At 45.2% G+C, this 24,239-nt stretch overlaps 1 protein-coding gene across 1 annotated transcript in view; it reads left to right on the top strand.

Moving 5' to 3' along the window:
- Positions 1–3,363: 3,363 nt before the first annotated feature.
- Positions 3,364–24,239, top strand: part of Micos10 (mitochondrial contact site and cristae organizing system subunit 10) — a 34,048-nt gene continuing 13,172 nt past the window's right edge. The window contains exon 1 of the mRNA XM_070037795.1: positions 3,364–3,499. Within this exon, the coding sequence (XP_069893896.1) occupies positions 3,436–3,499 (64 nt within the window). The 5' untranslated portion in view covers positions 3,364–3,435. The remainder of the gene's footprint in view (positions 3,500–24,239) is intronic.

Raw genomic sequence — 24,239 nt, 5'->3', positions numbered from 1 at the left:
CAGAAAAAGCCAGAATTGGTACTGTGGCTCAAGTGTTAGAGTGCTAGCCTTGAGAAAAAAAAACTCAGGGTCAGTGCCCAGACCTTGAGTTCAAGCCCCAGGACTGGCAAAAAAAAAAAAAAAAAAAAGAAAGCCAGATGTAGAGGCTGAGATCTGATGATCCAAGTTCAAAGCCAGCCAGGGCGGAAAAGTCTGAGACTTCTTTTTGGCCAGTCCTGGTGCTTGAGGTCAGGGCCTAGGCACTGCCCCTGAGCTTCTTTTGCTCAAGGTTAGTACTGTATCACTAGAGCCACATACCGCTTTTGGCTTTTTCTGTTGTACTGAGGAATCAAACCCAAGGCTTCATGCATGCCAGGCAAGCACTCTACTGCTAAGCCACATTCCCAACCAAAACTCAGCTTTGAATACCTAGGATTTAACCATTTTAAAAGTTAAGTTTATAATGAATGTATTGTTTTTTTAAAATCAATTATTTCCCTACGTGTGATTTTGTTTTCTAAGAACTATAAAAATTTCACCATTTTCACTGATATTTGTGTGTGGTGTATGTGTGTGTGTGTGTGTGCGCATGCTTGTCCTGGGGTTTGAACTCAGGGCCTGGACACTGTCCCTGAGCTTTTCTGCTCAATTCTAGCCTTCTACTACTTGAGCCATAGTTTCACCTTTGGCTTTTTTGGCGGTTAATTGGAAATAAGAGTCTCATGGACTTTTCTGCCTGGGATAACTTTGAACTGTGATTTTCATATCTCAGCCTCGAGTAGCTTGGATTACAGACATAAGCCACTGGTGCCTAGATGATCCTTTGTTTCATTCAATCAATAAATATTTATCAAAAAAAGCTGTGTCAGATAATGCGTTATAGCCTGGACTATAGCAGAGAACAAAACATTATGCTAGGAAAGCAACGGTGGAAAGAGAATAAATAATACAGGCAAGGGAATAAAGAGGCTGGGATCTGAATGCAGACAGCTTGGCTCCAGGATTCATGCTATCCCATCTGCCTCTGATTGCTTTCATAATGTTCTATCTACCTACCTCCTACAGAAGTTTACAGCTCTCTTGAATCCAATAAAAATGCCTGTCTCTATCAGTTTATAAATCTACACAATGCATCTGCTGTTATGTAACTTCTCTGAGACTCAGTTTCCAAATCTGTGAAAATGAAAAGAGGACTTTCAACCTGTTGTGAGATCAGTGCAATTACATGAAGTGCCTGGTGTAAATTGTGAGATCATAGGAATTTAGTGAAGTTAATGTTCCTTTTCTCTACAGAATACTACAGTACAGTATCCCCAGAAGTAGAATTCTTTTTTAAAAAATTCATTCAATCATTCATTCAACAAAATCAGTTCAATTGACCATTCAAGTCAGCTCAATAAATATTCATGGCTATACTCAATACCTAAGGCATTGTACTTAAAGAAGGAAAAAGGAGGGACTGGGAAGGTGGCTCAGTGGTAGAGCACTTGCCTTGTATGCATGAGGCCCTGGGTTTCATTCCTCAGCACCACATAAGCAAAAAAGAAGCTGGAAGTGGCGCTGTGGCTCAAGTGGTAAAGTGCTAGCCTTGAGCTGAAGAGCTGAGGGACAGCGCCCAGGCCCAGAGTTCAGGCCCCATGACCGGACCCCCCCCCCAAAAAAAAAAAAAAAAAAAAAAAGAAGGAAAAAGGAGAAGTCAGGCCCTTAAAGAACTTGTACTGACAAAGGACATCGAAAACATCTATCTAGCAGACTTGTTTATTTATTTATGTACTGGTCCTGAGGCTTGAATTCAGGGCCTGGGCACTGTCTCTGAGTCCCTTTTTGCTTAAGGCTAGCACTCTACAACTTGAGCCACAACACTTTTTCCACAATTAATTGGAGATAAGACTTTCAAAGACTTTCCTGCTTAGGCTGGCTTTGAACATGAATCCTCAGATATCAGTCTCCTGAGTAGCTAGGATTACAGGCATGAGCTATAGGTGCCAAGCTGTAGAAGAATTCTATGGGTTAGGCAAATTCATTGGACAAGGAAAGGCTCTGTATTCTCTTAGAACAGACATCCTTAAGATGAGTGGAGTATTGAAGACTGCATATATACTATATATGCATGAGAGCCATTGATAGCTTCTTTTTTTATTGTCGGTGCTGGGGCTTTAACTCTGGGGCTGAGTGCTGTCCATCAGCTCGTCAGCTCAAGGCTAGTGCTCTACCACTTGAGCCACAGCACACTTCTGTTTTTTTCTGGCGGTTTATTGGACATAAGAGTTTCAGGGGAAGTGGTGCTGTGGCTCAAGCGGTAGAGCGCTCGCCTTGAGCTGAAGAGTTGAGGGATAGCGCCCAAGCCCCCCAGAGTTCAAGCACCACGACCGACCAAAAAAAAAAAAAAAAAAAAAAAAGAGAGTTTCACAGACTTTCCTGCCCGGGCTGGTTTTGGACTGTGATCCTCAGATCTCAGGCTGGCTTTGAACCATGATCCTCAGATCTCAGCCTCCTGAGTAGCTAGGATTACAGACGTGAGCCACTGGTGCCCAGCCATTGATAGCTTCTAATCAGAGAAATACCATGAGACAATTTATATTTATTGCTAGAGTTGAAGAAATAAAGACTACAATCAATGACACAGCAATTATCTGTATATGTGTGTGTGTGTGTGAGAGAGAGAGAGAGAGAGGGAGAGAGAGAGAGAGAGAGAGAGAAAGAGAGAGAGAGAGAGAGAGAGAGAGAGAGAGAGAGAGAGAGCGAAGCACAGATACACACAGACACACAGAAACAGAGAGATTGCTTTAAGTAGATGTTTGATACTAGGGCTATACTTGGACCAGGGTTGCAATTATTCGTGAAGATTTCCTAAACTAAAAGGATTGATGAAAACGTCAGAAGCCACCTAGGTGGCATACAAAAGTGGAAGAGTCTGAAGAGAACTTGAGAGGAGTGACAGCTAGGAGTTAGATCACTGGAGGAGAGAAAAGGAAGATAAGGAAGACAAATGAGATAAGGAAGATAAGGGTCCAAGGATGCCTAAAGACTTTCTAAAAAGCGTGTCTTTGACTTTGCCAGAGCAGTGCCCGGTTTCGTGACTGGAGGTGGGAACTCCCTCCCCGGCAATAAATGAATGAATGAGTGAATGAATGAGTGGGCACTGTGATAACAACTAAGTGCAGGAATGAACACATCACGTGCCTGCTGGACCCTGACAGTTCCAGGGCCAATCCTAGGAAACTATCAGCCACACCCGGCTTGGAAGCCGCTCCAAGGTCAGGGTCGCCACTGGCCTCCAGGCAACCTGTCACCTTGACGACCCAAACCGGAAGGGACGGCCTCGGCAAGTAATCCCGCGATATCTGGGAAGCAGGCCTTCCGGGCCTGCAACGGAGGCCGGCTCTCGCGAGACTTGCCGGGAGTCAAAGCGCGGGGGCCGGCCGTGAGGAAAAGCTGGAGCTGCGGGTGGGGAACATGTCGGAGTCCGACCTCGGCAAGAAGTGGGACCGGTGCATGGCAGATACGGTCGTGAAGATAGGTGAGGGCTTCCCGCTCTTCCCTCGCCGCGTCCGGAGCCGAGCAGCTCCGAGTCCAGAAGGGAAGTCGGCTCGGGGTCGGGCTGCGGCCTGCTCTGGCGCCTCCGGCCGACAGGTCACGGGGGCGGAGGGGACACGGGCCGCGGAGCCCGCTGGGCGCCGGGGACGCCGGCGTCGGCGGTGCGGCCCCTCCTGGGAGGTGGCCTCGGGGTGGCAGGTGGCGGGAGAGCAGCTGCGGGAGCCGAACTCGCGCCGGCGCTGTCCACCGCCGCCCCCGTGCCACTCCGGACCCTCCCCGTCCCCCGGCTGGAAGCGTGGCACCTTCTCTGCAGGTCGCCAGCTTGAGACAGAGCCACCCCTGCCGACGGCCACTGCCAGGCTGTGAACCGCTGTCATTCCGGACTGTCACCTCATGTATCTGAATCAGAGCAGTCTGGGCCCTGACAGTGGAGACAGTGGTGACAATCTCCGGTGAGGATTGCCCTGGGAAGTAAGAGCCCGGCTACGTTTCGGTTCTCATTGTAGTTCCAGATTGTCTTTTTAAAAAAAAAAACAAACACCACGTGTTGGGTGATGAGACACATTATGAAGTCATTATATGGTTGCTTGGGACTCCCGGGAAGGAGTGGAGGGGAGAGAAGGAAACTCTTTTTATTGAACCTGTCCTAAAGATCTGCGATGTGAGAGAAGCATCACTTACTTGAGAAACTGCTTTTCATAAACAGCCCTTTTACACATTATGGCATGAACAGTCAGGTGAAGGAATTTGCCCAGGCCACACTGCTAGTAAATGGCAATGTTGAGAATTTAAACCACGTTTACTGGCTCCAAGCCCTATGCTCTTTCTCCTATATTAAATTTGATTATCTGAATTTGATTTTTTTTTTTTCTGATGCTGAGCCTGGGGCTTGAACTCAAGGCTTGGGTGCTGTTCCTGAGCTTTTTTGCTCAAGGCCAGTTCTCTGCCATATGAGCCACAGCTCAATGCTCAAAAAGCCACTTTTGGCTTTTTGGTGGTTGAGATGAGTTTCGTGAACTTTCCTGCCAGGGCTGGCTTCAAACTGTGATCCCCAGATCATCTCAGCTTCCTGGTAGCTAGGATTACAGGTATGAGCCACTGGCACCCAGTCAAATTTTATGTATGTATATATATATTTGATATATTAGGAAAATCTTAGGATATTTAAAAGTATTTAGGATTATGTCCTTGAATGAAACATACTGAGAAAGAGAGAAAGTTGTAAGCCCCATGAATCTGGAATGTTATCTGATTTATTCACTGTTGTACTCTCAGCCTTTAGAAGTGTATAATTGTTGGAGTGAATGAATGAATTTATCATAGTTATCCCATTCCTTAATTCAACGCTTAACAGCTTTGTGATTGGAGTGGAGTGATCTAATTGCCCTGTGCCTATGTCCTTGTTTGTAAATTGTCAATAATTATTCCTCTCTCATAGAGCTGTTGGGAAGATTCAGTGAGTTAAAGGCTTACAAATGGTACACTTGGAGCTTGTGCTTGTGGCTCATGCCTGTAATACTAGCTACTTAAAACGCTGAAATATGAGGATCTTGGTTTGAAGCCAGCCAGAACAGAAAAGTCTTATCCCAAATCCAGTTAACCAAAAAGTTGGAAGTAGAGGTGTGGCTCAGTTGGTAGAGTCCTAACCTTGAGCAGAAAAAGCCAAGCAAGAGAATGAGGCTCTGGGGCTGGGAAGGTGGCTTTTAGTGGTAGAGTGTTTGCTAGCAGGAATAAAGTCCTCCGTACCACATACACAGAAAAAGGCAGAAGTGGTGCTGTGGCTCTAGTGGTAGAGTGCTGGCCTTGAGCACAGAGAGGCTCAGGGACAGCATCTAGGCCCTGAGTTCAAACCCCAGGACTGCATCCCCCCAAAAAAATGGCATTAATATTATTGATACTTATTCATTTTTGTTAGTCCTTGGGCTTGAACTCAGGGCCTGGACACTGTCCCTGAGCTTCTTTTCCTCAAGGCTAGCACTCTACCACTTGAGCTACAGCATTACTTCCAGGTTTTTCTGTTTATGTGGTGTTGAGGAATTGAACCCAGGACTTCATGCATGTTAGGCAAGCACTTTATCAGTAAGCCACATTCCTAGCCCTATTGTTAACATTTATTACTCTACCACTGTTGAGATCTGGAGGCAGTGAGTTAAGTCTCTGGTGAGTGGATGCTGGTTGGGGAAGGAGGGGATAGGACACTTACAGTGGAATATACATAAAAAGTAGCTTCAGACTTCTGTAGAAGTTTCTTTTCTTTCTTTCCTTCCCTCTCCCTCCCTCCCTCCCTTCCTTCCTTGTCCTGGGGGTTGAACTCAGGGCCTGGGCACTGTCCCTGAGCTGAGCTAGCATTCTGCCGTTACCTAGCATGACTTCCACCTTTTTCTGTTTATGTGGTACTGAGGAATTCAGGGCTTCAAGAAGGCTAGGCAAGCACTGTACCGCTAAGCCACATTCCCTACCCCTCTGTAGAAGTTTTTGTAAATCAAGTAAATGTAAGGGCAAGGTCATCCAATGAATTGGCTAGGGAAATGGGTCTACATCGAACCTTTCCAAATAGCTTAGACAGATTCGAAGAGCTGATTGATCTGAGGCCAAGCTGAATTTATTTATGCTTTTTGTCAGTCATGGGGCTTGACCTCAGGGTCTGGGCACCATTCCTGAGCTCTTTTGTCCAAGGCTATGGCTCTACCATTCTGAGCCACAGTACCACTTCCATTTTCTAGTTGTTAATTGGAGGTAAGAGTCTTATAGACTTTCCTGCCCTGGCTGGCTTTGAACATACATCCTCACATCTTACCCTCCTGAACTTTTCTTTTTCTTTTTTCTTTTTGGGGGTGTCCGGCTAGCACTCTACCACTCTACTCAGGAGGTTGAGATCTGAGGATCACTGTTCAAAGCCAGCCCTGGCAGGAAAGTTTGTGAGACTCTTCTCCAAAAAAACCACTAGAAAACCAGAAGTGGTGCTGTGGCTCAAGTGGTAGAGTGCTAGCCTTGAGCTGGCTAGCCCCATGACCAACCAACCAAAAAAAAAGTTCAGCTTGGGGCTGGAGGTGTGCTTCAGTGGTAAAGCATGCCTGTCTACGAAGCTTGAGGCCCAGAGTTCAAGTCCCAGTACTGACAACAAAATTTTAACTGTAAAAAATCGGGGTACTGATGGCTCACACCTGTAATCCTAGCTATCAGGAAGCTGAGATCTGAGAATCAAGGTTTGAAGGCAGCCTGGACAGTAAGGTCTGTGTGTGAGACTTATCTCCAATAAACTACACAGAAAAAGCCAGCTGGGAATGTAGCTTAGTGATAGAGTGCTTGCCTAGCATGCATGAAGCCCTGGGTTCAACTCCTCAGTACCACATAAACAGAAAAAGCCAAAAGTGGCACTGTGGCTCTAGTGGTAGAGTGCCAGCCTTGAGCAAAAGAACTTCAGGGACAGTGCTCAGGCCATGAGTTCAAGCCCCTAGACCAACACAAAAAAAATTTTTTTAAGAAAAATGAAAGTGGGGCTGGGAAGGTGGCTCAGTGATAGAGAGCTTGCCTTGCATGCTTGAGGCCCTGGGTTCGATTCCTCAGCACCACATAAGCAGGAAAAAAAAAGCCAGAATTGGCGCTGTGGCTCAAGTGGTAGAGTGCTAGCCTTGAGCTGAAGAGCTGAGGGACACCGCCCAAGCCTAGAGTTCAGGCCCCACGACCGGACCATGTTTGGTTGCTTGGTTGCCTTTGACTTTTTTGAGTACATTTTGCATCTCTCTTTTAAATTCTTTTTTTTTTTGTCATAGATCATAGAGCATACTTGTGTGTGTGTGTGTGTGTGTGTGTGTGTGTGTGTGTGTGTGTGTGTGAGAAAATACTGTACAGAGGGGTTACAATTACATGGGCAAGGTAATGAGTACATTTCTTACCAAGCATTGTTGCCTCCTCTGTTTTCCCTTCCCATCCCTTCCCATCTCCCCCCCCCCACCCCCAGTCTCTTTTAAATTCTGTTGGTTCAATTCTTTTTTTTTTTTTTGGGTCCGGTCATGGGGCCTGAACTCTGGGTCTGGGCGCTGTCCCTCAGCTCTTCAGCTCAAGGCTAGCACTCTACCACTTGAGCCACAGCGCCACTTCCAGCTTTTTTCTTTTTATTTATGTGGTCCTGAGGAATCGAACCCAGGGCCTCAGGCATGCAAGGCAAGCACTCTACCACAGAGCCACCTTCCCAGCCCCTATTAAAGTTTTTTTGTTTGTTTTTGTCAGTTGTGGGATTGAATTCTGGGCCTAGGTGCTGTCCCTAAGCTCTTCAGCACTCTTACCACTTGAGCTCAGCACCACTTCGATTTTCTGGTGGTTAGTTGGAGATAAGAGTCTCAGGTTCAATTCTTGTCAGTGGCTCATGCCTGTCATCCTAGCTACTCAGATGGCTTAGATAGGAGAATCACTGTTTGAAGCCAGCCCAGGTAGGAAAGTCTATGAAACTGATTTTCAATTAACCAACAAAAAGCCAGAAGTAGAGCAAAAAAGCCCAGGGACAATGCCGAGCTCTTGTTCAAGCCCAAGACAAGCACCAAAAACAAAAACAAAACAACAAAAAAACAAGTCTACTGCTTCACTGTCCCATGGTGATTGGTGGCAAGCATGGAAAGGCTTTAAGCATGGATTTACTGATTTATGGACCAGTATCTGGGAAAATAGAGAAGCTGAAGGTATTTTCACTACCCTCTCCAGGAAATTGTGCTATAAATGGAATGTTAGTATGATTGTTTGGCAGTTTTCTCCATAGGATGGGTTTGGAGTCAAAGCTAGTGGTGCTGTGAGTGTGAAGCACTAACCTGAAAAAGAATGGGTATATTTGAGAAACTTCAGGAATTCCCATTTATGAAATGGAGATAATAGCATCTCTTCCTAGGCCAGCAGTACCTAGCAGTAAAAAGGTTGTTTTACCTCTGTTTTCTGGTCTGGATAACTTATTTTTGGCCAGAACCTGGGTTTGAACTCAGGGTCTTGTGCTCCCTCAGCCTGCTTGTTCTATTAACTATTGAGCAGAATCTATAGACTGACTTTTCTGGTGGTTTGGGGGATAATAGTCTGACTTTTCTGCCTGGGCTGGCCTCAAGCCATGTTCTTTTGGATTTCGGCTTTCCTGTTAACAGGGTAGCTTTTGTTATAGATATTGAGCCACTGGCTCTCTCTCTCTCTTTTTTTTTTTGTCAGTTGTGAGGCTTGAACTCTGGGCCTGGGCACTGTCCCTCAGGTCTTCAGCTCAAGGCTAGCACTCTATCACTCAAGCCACAGCGCCACTTCTGGCTTTTTTTTGCTTATATGTGCTAAGGAATGGAACCCAGGGCCTCATACATGCAAGGCAAGCACTCTACCACTGAGCCATCTTACCAGCCCTTAATATTGATTGATTGATTGATTGATTGATTGATTGATTGATTGATTGATTGCCAGTCCTGGGGCTTGACCTCAGGGCCTGAGCACTGTTCCTGAACTTCTTTTGCTCAAGACTAGCACTCTACCACTTGAGCCACAGTACCACTTCCGGCTTTTTCTGCTTATGTGGTGTGAAGGAATCGAACCTAGGGCCTCATACATGCAAGGCAAGCACTACCACTGAGCCACCTTCCCAGCCCCAACTTGCAGATTTTTGGTGGTTCATTGAAGAGGCTCAAACTTTTCTGTCCAAGCTGGCTTTGAACTGTGAGATCCTCAGATCTCACCAGCCTGAGTAGCTAGGATTACAGGAGTGAGCCACTGCTGTCCAGCTGTGGTTGCCTTTTGAGTTTGAAAATGATCATATAAAACTTGAGAAGGGGGTTTCTATTTCGAGGGAGATGAGTTTGGATCTTGAGTTGGTTGATCTATTGTTAATGGGATCAGGGAAAAGCAGAAGAGGAGTGAGGAGGCTTGGGGGCTTTGTTAGAATGGCTCCTGAGACCATGGGGGAGCCCTGCTTTTATCCTGTGTGTGCCTTCCCATTCCTCTAGGTAGTGCCTCCTTGGCAGCTTGCTTTCCTATATCTCAGAATGGAGATGGAATCTCAAGGAATGGTAGTTGCCCTAAGGTGAGATTTGGTCCAGTGCAGGCTTCCAGCTAGGGAACCTACAGTAAATGACGGTAATCTCTGTGAGTCTGCTTGCCAGGCTTATACCTAAAGTGTCTTTTTTTTTTTTTTTTTTGGTCGTGGGGCTTGAACTCAGTGCCTGGGGCACTGTCCCTGAGATTATTATTTTTTTGGGGGGGAGTCCGGTTGTGGGGCCTGAACTCTGGGCCTGGGCACTGTCCCTCAGCTCTTCAGCTCAAGGCTAGCACTCTACCACTTGAGCCACAGGGCCACTTTCTTTTTGCTTATGTAGTACTGAGGAATTGAACCCAGGGCCTCATGCATGCAAGGCAAGCGCTCTACCACTGAGCCACCTTCCCAGCCCCAGATTTTTTTTTCTTTTTTTTGCTCAAGGAGAGCACTCTACCACTTGAACCACAGCACCACTTCCAGTTTTCTGGTGGTTCATTGGAGATAAGAGCCTACAGACTTTACTGCCTGGGCTGGCTTTGACCTGTGATCTGAGGATCGCAGCCTCCTGAGTTGCTAGGATTAGAGGTGTGAGCCACCAGCTCCTTGCCTAAAGTGTTTTCATTCATTTCCCACCAGTTTGTTGAAAATGTGTCATGTTTCTCTCCCCCCCAACCTGCTCACCTGCCCACCCACCCAGGATCAAACAAACCCTGAGCCTTGTGTTCTACCATTGGACTCTGTCCCAGCATTACCCCTTGTGTTCTTGCTTAGCTTCTTTGGCACTCTTACCACTTGAACTATACTTCTACTTTTGACTTTTGGCTAGTTAGTGACAAGAATCTATCTCATGGACTTTTCTGCCTGGGTTCCCTTCAAACCTGAATAGCTAGGATTACAATGCCCAGCCTTTTTTGTTTTGTTTTGTTTTTGGTGCTGGTATCAGGCTTGAACTCAGGGCCTGTGCTTTCATCATCTTTTTTTGCTCACAGCTGGCAAGCTTACCATTTGAGCCACACCTCCAGCCTGACATTTTGCTCATTAATTGGAGATAGAGTCTCAAAGACTTTTCTGCCCAAGCTTTCTTTGAACTTAATCCTCAGATCTCAGCCTCTTGAGCTGCTAGGATTATATGCATGAGCCACCAGCACCTGACTTTCTACCAGGTTTTTATTTCACTGGGGGATATAAATGACTGTCAGTAGATGGTAATAAAGTAGTGCTAGGAATGTATTAGAGTAGTCAAATATGGAGAGTACTTCTGCATTTAAACAAAGTGGTGGTGTTTGGTTTAAGCAGTTGCGCCAGAGCCTTACTACAGGAAATTAAAAGGATGAAGAACATTACATTTTATGAATGGCATGTTCCGTTAGCTTTCTGTGAGTGCGTCATTAATGGGTTTTGCTAATTTTATGGACTTTTTTTAAACCAGATTTCTGGAATGTTCTGCTTTTTTTTGCTTTTCTATCATCAGAGTGAAAAGACTAATGTTTATTTTCCTTATGTACCAAGTAATTGGTCCTGTGTGTACCCACAAGCAGGAATAAGTCACTTTTTTTTGTTGGTCATGGGGCTTGAACTTGGGACCTGGGTGCTGTCCCTGAGCTCTTCAGCTCAAGGCAAGCGCTCTACCACTTGAGCCATAGTGCCACTTCCAGTTTTCTGCTGGTTAATTGGAGATAACAGTCTAACAGACTTTCTTGCCCCACGTGGCTTTGAACCACAATGCTCAGATCTCAGCCTCCTGAGTAGCTAGGATTATAGGCTTGAACCACCAGCATCCAGTTCCTTCCCTTCCCCTTCCTTTCCCTTTTCTTTTCTCCCTCCCTCCTTTCTTCCTTCCTCCTTCCCTCCCTCCCTTCTTTCCTTTCCCTCCCTCCCTTCTTTCCTTCCCCTCCTTCCCTCCCTCTTTCTTTCCCTCTTTTTCTTTTCCTCCCTCTGTCTTTCTTTCTTTCTTCCTTTCTTCCTTTTTCTTTCTCTCTTTATCTTTCTTTCTTTCTTTCTTTCTTTCTTTCTTTCTTTCTTTCTTTCTTTCTTTCTTTCTTTCTTTCTTTCTTTCTTTCTTTCTTAATGAGCATAGGTGGCCTAGTAGTTCGGGTCCCTCATCAGCCCTAGCTGATAGCCCTAGTTTGGTCTCAGCACTCTTCAAGGTATAGGAGGTTATGTCTGTTGTCTCTGAAAACAGGATTTTAAATGAGAAAAATGTCAGCCTTGAGGGTCTGCTTCCCTGGAGTTTCAGAGTTCCTGAGCCCTGCAAGTGTGGGCATAGAGGTGCTGTCATTGTTGTAAGCGCCTCTTATAGCCGTTCATCCTTGAGTGGCAGGCTGTGATGCTTATGACCAAGTTGATGACTGTGTGATGGGAACCAGGGTCTCACTGAAGGTTCTCTGGAGGGTGCTTTGAAGATGAGCTGAAGCTAGTATTTCCTGGGATATTTCATATCCTGGTCCTGAGGTAAACCAGAAACTTTAATACTATGTCCGTTTTTCCTCAGGACTTTTAGTTTATTGTAAAAGAAGGGGCAGAGCCTGAGTCTCATGCCTAGAATCCTAGCTACTCAACAGGCTGAGATCTGAGGATTTTGGTTCCAAACCAGTCAGGCAGAAAAGTCCCTGTGAGAGACTTTTTTTTTTTGGGGGGGGGGCGTCCTTGGGCTTGAGCTTAGGACCTGGGCACTGACCCTGAGCTTTTGCTCAAGGCTAGCACTCTGCCACTTGAGCTACAGTGCCACTTCCAGTTTTTTGTTTTGTTTTGTTTTGTTTCTGTTTATGTGGTACTGAGGAATGGAACCCAGGGCTTCATGCATGCTGGGCAAGCACTCTACCACCAAGCCACATTCCCAGTGCTGTGCCTCCCCCCTCTTCCCCCCTACCCCTCTTAGCTTCAATTAACCACTCAAAAACTAGAAGTGGAACTATGGCTCAAAGTGGTAGGGCACTAACCTTGAGCTAAATAGCTCAGGAACGGAGTCCAGGCCCAGAGTTCAAGCCCCAGGACTGGCAAAAAAAAAAAAAAAAAAAGGATGGTGATGATACAGAAAGAGTGGTTCTAGGGGCTGGGAAGGTGGCTCAGTGGTAGAGCGCTTGCCTTGCGTGCTCGAGGTCCTGGGTTCGATTCCTCAGCACCACATAAGCAAAAAGAAAAAAGCCGGAAGTGGCGCTGTGGCTCAAGTGGTAGAGCACTAGCCTTGAGCTGAAGAGCTGAGGGACAGCTCCCAGGCCCAGAGTTCAGGCCCCACGACCGGACCCCCCCCCCCCCCAAAAAAAAAAAGAGTGGTTCTAGGGGGCTGGGAAGGTGGCTCAGTGGTAGAGCACTTGCCTTGTATGCATGAGGCCCTGGGTTCGATTCCTCAGCACCACATACGCAAAAAGAAAAAAGCCGGAAGTAGCGCTGTGGCTCAAGTGGTAGAGTGCTAGCCTTGAGCTGAAGAGCTGAGGGACAGTGCCCAGGCCCAGAGTTCAGGCCTCAGGACCTGAAAAGTGTTCTAGGCTGAAATCCTCTTTGGAAAAGTCTGTCTTTTTGCTGGAGTTTGAAGTTAATAAATGTTATGTTGTTTTGTTTGTTTTGTATATTTCTAAATAATGTGGGAAATCCTCCACTTGTGGCAGTAGTATGAATAATGGAACCCCGATCCTGCTGGAGGGAGACTTTCTGTTAGTCTTATAGAATAATGTAATTAGGCACTATATGGACTTTGAAAACATTAGATTTTTGTTCTGGTTGTGGTTTTATGCTTTCCTAAAATGTGGCTTGAAACAGCTTATTAGTAAATATGCTGACTTGCTTTCTTTGGCAAGTGCATTTCAGTATTCACTCCAAGTAAAAATACAAATATTTATAGAAGTTGTTTAGTGCAGTAATATTTTTACTATGGGCCATTGACCCCCTAGTGAAATATTAGGACATTGTAGATTGAATCCTGTTTATTTAAAGGCCAGAGGGAAACAGAAAGCTAATTGAATGCTCATTAATGTACCACCAGGTTTGATACATTAATATATTATCCCTTAACTCATTGAGGAAGTTTATGAATCTCTTTCTAGCAAGAAAAAGAAGTTGTAGAAATTGGGAAACTGATTATTATCATTTTTTTCCCTGCTGGAGAGGGAACCCCAGACTTTGTGTGCTATTTTTGTGTGTTCTATCACCAAGCCACACTCATTGATTTAAGTGTATATGAAAATGTAAATAATCCAAAATAGTCAAAGGAACTTTTTTTTGTCCATCAGGGGCTGGACTCTGGGCCTGTGTCCCTGAGCTCTTTTTGCTCAAGGCTAGCACTGTACCACTTTAAGCCACACAGCACCACTTCAGGTTTTTTGGTGGTTAATTGGAGATAAGAGTCTTTTGGATTTTCTTGACTGAGCTGGCTTTGAACTGTGATCCTCAGATCCCAACCTCATGAGTAGTTAGGATTACAAGCATGAGCCACCAGCTCCTGGCTAGTCAAAGGTTTTTTGTTTTTTGTTTTTTGCCAGTCGTAGGGCCTGAACTCTGGGCCTGGGCACTGTCCCTCAGCTCTTCAGCTCAAGGCTAGTGCTCTATCACTTGAGCCACAGCGCTACTTCCAGCTTTTTCTGCTTATGTGGTGCTGAGGAATCTAACCCAGGGCCTCATGCATGCAAGGCAAGTGCTCTACCACTGAGCGACCTTCCCAGCCCCTCAAAGGTATTTTTAGGAACAAAGTTGGGGGACTTATTACCCAGTTTCAATACTTAAGCTATAAGACAGTGGTATTGGAGAAGGGATATACATATAGGTCAGTAGAACACTATACATACTGAAAGTAGTCCCATAAATATGTAGCCAATTTATTTTCTGCAAAGGTAGTTTGATGGCAAAAGAAAAATCTTTTCAAGAAATTGTAGAATAACTGAGTATCCGCGTAGAGACAAAATGTACCTCCTAGAAAGCATCATAGACCTGAATGTAAAAACTCAAAGTGAGCCCAGTGCTGGTGGCCCAAGCCTGTAATCCTAGCTACACAAAAGGTTGAGATCTGAGGATCATGGTTCAAAGCTATCCCAGGCAGGAAAGTCTGTGAGACTCTAATCTTCAATTAACCACCAGAAAAGTGGAAGTGGCTCTGTTGCTCAAGTGGTAGAGCACTAGCCTTGTACTGAAGAGCTGAGGGACAGTGCCCAGGCCCAGAGTTCAAGCCCCACGACTGACAAAAAAGAAAAAGTTGAAAGTGCCCTACCACCTAAGCCCCTAGCTCAGATTGTGCACTTGAAATGGGTACAGTTTATTTATTATTGCATATAAACTATGCCTAAAAAGTTATTTAAATTCAATATATATATATATATATATATATATATATATATATATATATTAGACAATGAATGAAAAGTCAGCAGTGAGATTCTTCAAAACTTGTTTTTAAGAAGGATGGGGACGCCAGGTATGGTGGCTCATGCCTGTAATCCTGGCTACTCAGGAGGCTGAGATCTGAGGATCATGAAAGTCAGTGAGGCTCATCTCCAATTCACCACCAGAAAACCGAAAGTGGCACTGTGGCTCAAGTGGTAGAGTGCTTGCCTTGAGCTGAAGAGCTGAGGGACAGCACCCATTCCCAAAGTTCAAGCTCCATGACAGACCGCGGGGAGGGGAGGGAGGGGGGAAAGGAGGAGGATGGGGAGGCTGGGAATGTTGCTCAGTGGTAGAGTGCTTGCCTAGCATGTATGAAGCCCTGGGTTCATTTCCTCAGTACAACATAAACAGAAAAGGCCAGAAGTGGTGCTGTGGCTCAAGTGGTAGAGTACTACCAACCTTGAGCAAAAGAAGCTCAGGGACAGTGCCCAGTCCCTGAGTTCAAGTCCCAGAACCGGCAAAAAAAAAAAAAAAAAAAAGGAAAGAAAGAAAAGAAAAAAGGTTGGGGAACAACCAGGTCTCCCACACTGTATATATGTGGTAGTGGCAATTAGTGCCACCACTTTGGGAACTGGCCTCAGCATACTAGAGAAAACCTCTGAACCTCGTGACCAGCCAGTCTATGTGTAGATGTGCTCTCAGTGGAGGTGCATGCTGGGACTCCAGAGTACTGTTCACATTGGATTGTGAACGGTGTTATGTGACGATGTCCATTATGATGGTGGTGACAAAATCTGTTCCCAACCATGTGTGCTAGCCTTCTCACTTACGACTCCTTTCCATGCAGAAAGTTAAGAACTGGCAAAACAATGTTGTTAGAACTCATGAGTAGAGGGGTACAGGCAGGCCTCTGTGTGAATGAAGTGGTTACAAAAGACCTGTACCTGTTATGGATAGAGTGTCACTCACTGTAAGGCGTGAGAAGCCAGCCACCAGAGCCCTGTGATGGGCAAGCCCATATGAGAGCTAAACAACAAACAAGCCAGGCTGTCTCTAGGGAAGAACTCTGTCTGATCTGGAAGATCATTATTAACCTCACACTTTTTCTTAGAAGAAAGTACACAAATGGGAAATTTCTGTTAAAAATTTATTTTGAACCTTAAATAATTTCACTGTGTTATGACAGTAAAGTGGGAGTTTCTTCAAACTTGCCACAAGCTGTGGAATATGAGCATTGGCATCAAATAAAAGAAGTTTATCCTGGGCAGGTGAACAGGACCTGCTGGGATGGATGTGCTGTCCATGCCATCTTATGACCCTTGGCCAGCCCGGTTGAATAGTCTCTTTGAAATAGCGGAGTATGGTTTCAAAATGTCACTAAGGATCCCCTAGAGGTCAGCTCCGGATGCAGGAGGTACTGAGGAAAGTAAGAGGGAGGACTGAGCAAGTAGATTTTCTCAGCCTCCTGACTAGCTAGGATTACAGGTGTGAGCCACCAGCACCCAGCTTATTGATATATATTTATGTGTCTGTTTTCTGTGAGATGTTTTAGTTGGAAAGTAAAATTCCATTTCTTGAGGGGGGTGAAGAGGGGTGGGGATGAGGAGAGCTTTGATCTATCTTAGTGAGAATTCTTATTTCACAGATTGGAAACTGATCCTTGATAGGTCTCCCTGTAGGATGATTTGTTTAGACCCCTTTGTTTCTCCTCCTGGGTGGCTTATCCACTACCGCTGGGCACATGCCATGGACATCCATACTGCTGGTTGTTTTTTTTTCTTTTTTTCTTTTTTTTTTTTTTTTTTGTCGGTCCTGGGGCTTGAACTATGGGCCTGGGCGCTGTCCTTCAGCTCTTCAGCTCAAGGCGAGCACTCTACCACTTGAGCTACAGCGCCACTTCCGGTTTTCTGGTGGTTTCTTGGAGATAGGAGTCTCACGGTCTCTCCTGCCCGGGCTGGCTTTGAACCGAGATCCTCAGATCTCAGCCTCCTGAGTAGCTAAGATTACAGGCGTGAGCCACCAGCGCCCGGCACTGCTGGTTGTTATTTAGCCCACTGGTTAGTGGGCTGGAGGTGGGGCTAGGCGGTGGAGCACTTGGCACATGCAATGGGTCCCATCCTTAGCACAGCAGAAAAAGAAGAAAAAAAGATTGTGTTTGTGCTGAATGTGATAGTTTCTTATTTTCCTTATGATTGCTCCAGAGGCTTAACTAAGAGATGACAGTTGGTACTTCTGTAGTTTGGAGTTTCCAGAACATGCCCTGTAAAGCATGATGGAGTTCAGGAGGCGGGGCCTACATTAACTTGGCTCCTCAAACAGCAACTGGCAGTTGGATATGCTGGCCTGCTGTGGGAGGTGTCAGTAGAGAACAGGTTTTTGCTGCTCTAAAGAGGACAGACAGAAACAATTAACTGCTGCAAGGATAAGGGAAGTAAGGCCGTCTGTGTCATCTCCTTTAGCTGGAGAGGCAGTGTGCAACAGTGGAAGGAAATGATGTTGTTGGCCTCTCTGACCCTTAATTTCTTCTCTGGTATGCTAATCTGTACATAGTCCCACCCCAGGTGTGGTACTAGGGTTTGAACTAAGGACCTCAAATTTGGTAGGCAGGTGGCTCTATGCTTGAGCCACACCTCCAACTCTTGCTTTCCTTTTGTTGTTGTTAGTTGTGGGGCTTGAATTTAGGGCCTGGGCACCATCCCTTAGCCTTTCTGCTGAAAGCTAGGGCTCTACCACTTTGAGCCACAGCTCCACTTCTGGTTTTGGAGTCATTAATGGGAGATAAGAGTCTCATGGACTTTCCTTCCTGGGCTAGCTTTGAACTGCTATCCTCAGATCTCAGCATGATTACAGGCATGAGACACCAGCCCCTGGTGTTTTCATTGTTTTGAGTGAGGGAATAAAAAAGACCTAAGAAGCTGGGCCATCAGAGGAAGAGTGGGATTTGAGCTCAAGGCCAGGGTGCTGTTGGTTAGCTTTTTCTCTCAAGGCTGGTGTTCTATTACTTGAGCTATACTTCCATTCCAGCTTTTTTATGGTTAATGGGAGATGAATCTCACAGACTTGCTTGGCATTGGTGGATCATGCCTGTAATCCAAGCTACTCAGGAGACTGAGATCTGAGGATCAGGTTCAAAGCCAGCCCAGGCAGGAAAGTCTATAAGACTCTTATCTCCAAAGAACCACTAGAAAACCAGAAATGATGCTGTGGCTCAAAGTGATAGAGTGCTAGACTTGAATGGAAAAGCTCAGGGATAACACCCAGGCCAAGTTCAAGCCCACCACCACCAGCAACAAAAAGAATAATGGCTTTAGAAACTCAATTATGGGCCAGGTGCTGGTAGCTCAGGGCCATTGAGTTCAAGCCATGGAGGGGTGGTGGAGGGAGAAGGTCTCAGATTTTTCCTACCCCAAGTGGCTTCAAATTGAGATCCTTAGATGTCAGTCTTCTGAGTGGCTAAGATTACAGGTATGAACTACAGATGTCCAGTGCCACTAATCTTATATTCCCAGAAAAGACTGTGACCATTGAAAATGTTTACTAGTTATTTTTCTTCTCAACCTGACATTTTTTTTTATCAGCTCATAACTTATACTAGGGACTTTTCCTTTTCACTCATTTTATGAAAACTGATTTGGTGGGCTCTTGGTGTGTGGAAGTGCAAAGATGTGGAGCAGTCATTTTCTAGTCATTTCTAAGTAAGTGGTTAGAAAAGGGTATGTGCTGTCAGGCGTGGTGGTTCATGCCTGTAAGCCTAGCTACTAAGGAGGCTGAGATCTGAGATCTGAGGATTGAGGTTCAAATCCAGCCTAGGCAAGAAACTCTGTGAGACTCTTATTTATCTCCAATAAACCACTCAGAAAACCAGAAGTGGTGCTGCTGCTCAAGAGGTAGAGCACTAGCCTTGAGCTGAAGAGCTGAGGGACAGCGCCCAGGCCCAGAGTTCAAGCCCCACGACTGACCAAAAAAAAAAAAAAGAGTATGTGCACTGCTGTGGAATAAAGCCAGTGGGTACGGTTTCTGTACCTTAGGTTTGGTGCCTTAATAGAGGCAGATATGGAGAGCCAGAAGAAGGCCACATTTGCTCATGGAAGCGCCAGATTCAAGCAAGTCCTCCACCACTTTGGCAAATGCTGACCTGGTACATGTTGAAAACATCTGACCCCTTTTAATGGCTTTACCTGTCTTCCTCAGAGAGACATCTTACTGTCCTTACCTATGGATTACTAGTATCAAATTGCCATTAGATGCCATCACTCAGAACTTCTTAGCCTTGGCCAAATAGGTATTTTATCCTTCACTGCCTACTTTAATACCTACCATGTTCCATTTCTGCCCATCTTGGAATACTGGAAACCAAAGAATGTAGGTGAGCAGAAAAGAGAGAAGCTGAAGTTCGGGTCTTGGGGCTACGGATGTGGTCCAGTGGAAGAGGGCTTGCCTCGCATGCTCAAGGTCTTAAGTTTGATACTCCATACTACAAACAACACTAAGAAACTTAGCACCACTAACACCACTAAAAACCTGAGTTTGGCCCCATCTCCTACTGCAGTGGCCTTTTCTTAACTGCATCTTTAATGGAAGCTTCCGTTTTCTCCTTGTTGTGCCAGAGGGAACCACCTCTGCTTGAAACCACAATCCCTCAAAGCTGAGATTACAGATGTGTGCCATCACACTTAGCTGATTTACTTGCTGATAGAGTTAAGGTCTTCTTTTTTGTCTAGACTGGCCTTGAACCAAGTATTATAGGTGGGAGCCACTGTATCTGGATGGTGTGTGTGTGTGTGTGTGTGTGTGTGTGTGTGTGTGTGTGTGTGTGTGTGTGTGTGTGTGTGTGTGTGTGTGTGTGTGTGTGTGTGTGTGTGTGTGTGTGTGTGTTGGGGTGGGGTGTGTGTGTGTGTGTGTTGGGGTGGGGTGTGTGTGTGTGTGTGTTGGGGTGGGGCTGGCCTGGAATACATAGTCTAAAATGATCCTCCTTCTTAAACCTCCCAAGTGGTAGGATTACAGAGACTCCTCCCTTCTCCCCTCATTTCCCATACTCTCTTCTTCCCTTTTCTCTCCTCTCTCTTCTCCTTTCAGTGTTCTACATCTGACCTCCACTCTCAGTTCTACCTCTTTTCTACAAGAAGCGTACACATATAATTGCCTAGGGACTAAGGCACAGCTGTTAAATGATCATGCCCTCCTAACTAGAGTCTAGCTACTCTGTACTACTTTTTCCCAGTTTTCAAAGAGTGAACATTATGTCCTCCACTGCTCTGCTCCATGCTTAAAGAAAAATTCCCTAGTGCTTTCTACTTAATAAATGCTAACAAATGATAATCAAGCTAACCATGTATAAAGGGAAAAATTATTGGTATTTGTTTCCATTAAACTTTTCATTTGAATCAGAGGATAGATGGGCAACAACGTACAGTATTATATACAGAGGTGCATCAAATTTTGCAAGGAGATTTGAATCCAGCTACTGATATAGGATGAGGAGGAGCTGGAGATGGTGGAGATGTTTGGACTGAAGGGAGTTACTAGAACATACAATTTTGAGTAGTTGTGAGGCCTCAGCCAGTATACAGAGAGTATTTCCTGGCTTGTTTTGTTGACAATTTCTCATTGATTCTAAGTCTGTCAGGCTTTTGTTACCATTCCTGACTGTCAACCATCTGTGGTTCTCTTGTTTTGCTGAAGAGCCAAAGGCTGCACAGTTACAAAGTACCCACAGCATAGTGAGATACTCCAGAAAGATAAGATGCCCTGCTTTGCTGGCCTCTAGGCTTAGCCCTTGACATAGGAACCAGTGATGACTGCAGTCAAACAGGGTTTGAGTGCTGCTTTTCCTGCTTGTGTGTTGCTTAGGCAAGTTGTCGTCGTCGTCGTCATCTCTTCTGGTAGATGAAATCGTAATAAGTCCATAAGTGGTGCTACCCAAAATGTCATGTGAGCCGTTAATTGTGTTTATCTGCATTTAGTTATTCCACTTCTTTTTTTCCCCCTCAACCTCCTTTTAATAATTAATCTTTAAGCTTCTTCTCATTTTTCTACATACTAGGCCCACATGGGAATTAATTATATTCAGTAAAATGTCTATATCCATGTTTCTTGTTTTATGCATTCTTGCAAGTTGTATGGCTGTCAGAATTCTGAATGTGGAGTCATGTTCCGTACACCCTCATTTAAAAGGCCCCTTCTGTGAGCCCAATGTTACTTGAAGCACAGCACACCAGTAATGACTTCCACATTTGCTTGCCCTATCTTACTTCCTTCTGCTGACTGGTTTGCTTGTTCTGATCAGAATCCTGGTAATTGATGTTCACCCGAGAAATTCCTACAGATGTTCTAGCCCCTGTCTAGTCTGGATGGCCACAGGAAGGTTAAGGTCTTGTAAAATAGCCACCTTTTTAGTCTATTTCCTGCAGACCCTGAAGCAATATTGACTTTTGAGAAGCTGATTAGACAGAACACATTTGCCATCCCCAGATCTTTAGTCTGTCACATTTTCCTGGTTAATTCACATGACTTGGCATCTCCACCCAGACACCTGGGGCAATCTGTCTTTGCCTCAGAGGATTAAGTAACACACTTTGGAGTTGACAGAGCTATTTTTTTCCTCATAAGTTGGGCCCTGAGCATCTTTCATAAATCAGGAATTTTTCTTGGAAATGTAATTCTCAATTCAGTCCCAAGTGTATTTTTCTATAAAAGTACATTCTTGTTGGTTCTGTCATAACCAATGCATTTGATGATTGTAATTGCATTGATAGAAACAGGATTGAACAGGAAGTGGTCTTGTTATTGATTGGTCAATCAGATTTCATCTATTTCAAAGCATAAATAGATCACTGTTAGACACCTGGGAAAATCTTTTTTTTTATTTATTTTATTTTATTTTATTTGTGAACATACTGTACAGAGGGATTACAATTACATGGGCAGGATAATGCGTACATTTCTTACCAAGCATTGCAGCCTCCTCCTTTTGTTTACCCTTCACGTCCCTTCCCAGCCTCCCCCCTCCCCCCCAATGGGAAAATCTTTATTACATTAAGACAGTGTGATCTAGTTCATAATAGATCTGAAAGGATTCCCCTGTTTTTTGTTTGTTTTTTGTTTTGTTTTGGGTCCGGTCGTGGGGCCTGAACTCTGGGCCTGGGCACTGTCCCTCGGCTCTTCAGCTCAAGGCTAGCGCTTTACCACTTGAGCCACAGCTCCACTTCCGGCTTTTTTTTCTTTTTGCTTATGTGGTGCTGAGGAATCGGACCCAGGGCCTCAAGCATGCAGGCAAGCGCTCTACCACTGAGCCACCTTCCCAGCCCCAGGATCCCCTGTTTTTAACACACACACCCCTACCTGATGCTAACAGATGCTAACAACAGTGAAATATAGCCCACCTTCCCAGCCCCAGGATCCCCTGTTTTTCACACACACACACACACACCCTACCTGATGCTAACAGTACACACACACACACACACACACACACACACACACACACACACACACACACACACACACACACACACACACACACACACACACACACACACACACACACACACACACACACACACACACACACACACACACACACACACACACACACACACACACACACACACACACACACACACACACACACACCCTACCTGATGCTAACAGTGAAATATAACCAACTGCTCATAGCAGGAAAAAAATGGGTTTTGCCTTTAACTGTGGCTCATCCACAATGTGATCTTATAAAAACAGGAGTAACTATTGTTCATTTGACTTTATTGGAGTTCCATCAGAAAAATGACAGAACTTAATATTGAACTCTGTGTGCCAGTCAGCACTAGAGCCTTAACATTTCCTTAATACAGGTTTGATGTAGAGTTTTTCCTGGGTGTCTGAGCAGGTTGAAGTTGACCAGGTTAGGCAATTGGTAAGAGGTCAGAAAGCCAGCTGCTCAGGATGACTGGCCTAGGTCACAGCCTGCTGGTAAAGGTAAGGCCCAGATTGCCCCAGGGCCTTCTTGAAAGCCTTGTTTTTGTTTTTGTTTTTGTTTTTTTCAGACATTTAAGGATGAAGAAGCTTATGGCACCCATGACTAGGATTTTAAAAGAGTTAATAGAAATTCTTGGAGCTTCTCATATTTATAAATTGCCAGATCATTGTTCTGTTGAACATTTTGCTTTATATATGTTGAGAGTTACACAGAATAAAGTGGAGTTGCTGTTCATTGTGAATTAGTTTTTAGCTATAGATTAAAAATTAGGGCTGGGAAGGTGGCTCAGTGGTAGAGCACTTGCCTTGCATGCCTGAGGCCCTGGGTTCGATTCCTCAGCACCACCTAAGCAAAAGGAAAAAAAAGCCAGAAGTGGTGCTGTGGCTTAAGTGGTAGAGCGCTAGCCTTGAGCTGAAGAGATGAGGGACAGCACCCAGGCCAGAGTTCAGGCCCCACGACCAGACATTGGTGGGGTGGGGGTGTGACTAAAGCAATAGAACACCTGCTTAGCAATTGGGAATCCTGAAGTTCAATCTCAGTGTCACTTACATACACACACACAAATTAATGAATTAACAAGTTAATTAAAATCCCAAGAGTCACAATAAAAAATACCTTGCCGGGCGCTGGTGGCTCACGCTTGTAATCCTAGCTACTCAGGAGGCTGAGATCTGAGGATCGCGATTCAAAGTCAGCCCGGGCAGGAGAGACCGTGAGACTCCTATCTCCAATAAACCACCAGAAAACCGGAAGTGGCGCTGTAGCTCAAGTGGTAGAGCGCTCGCCTTGAGCTGAAGAGCTGAGGGACAGCGCCCATGCCCAGAGTTCAAGCACCACGACCGACAAAAAAAAAAAAAATACCTTAGCACATGTATATGTAAAAAACTCTTTATTTACCAACAGTGTTTTTTGGGGGAAGAGGGTGGTGCTGGTCTTAGTCTTGAACTCTGGGCCTGAGCACACTGTCCCTGAGCTCTTCAGCTCAAGGCAAGTTACCACTTGAGCTTCCAGTTTTTTGGTATTAATTGGAGATAAGAGTCTCACAGACTTTTCTGTCCCTCAGCTCTTCAGCTCAAAGCACTCTACCGCTTGAGCCACAGCGCCACCTCCGGTTTTCTAGTGATTTATGGAGATAAGAGTCTCCCGACTTTCCTGCCCAGGCTGGTTTTGAACCGAGATCCTCAGATCTCAGCCTCCTGAGTAGCTAGAATTACAGGTGTCTCATGGACTTTTCTGCCTGGCTGGCTTTGAACTGTGATCCTCAGATCTCAGCCTCCTGAGTAGCTAGAATTACAGGCATGAGCCACTGGTGCCCGGCTGTCCCTGAGCTTCTTTTAGTTCATTGTGTGTATGTGTCTTGTGTCTGTGTCTGTGTGTTTTAAATAGAAATGGTTCTAAGTGAATTTCTAAGTGACTTTGTTGTTGTACCTCTCCAAGTAATATTCCTCT

Source organism: Dipodomys merriami, unplaced genomic scaffold, assembly GCF_024711535.1.
Source record: "Dipodomys merriami isolate MVZ:Mamm:240054 unplaced genomic scaffold, mDipMer1.0.p SCAF_28, whole genome shotgun sequence".
NCBI lineage: Eukaryota > Metazoa > Chordata > Mammalia > Rodentia > Heteromyidae > Dipodomys > Dipodomys merriami.
This window is presented reverse-complemented; position numbering and strand designations above follow the sequence as displayed.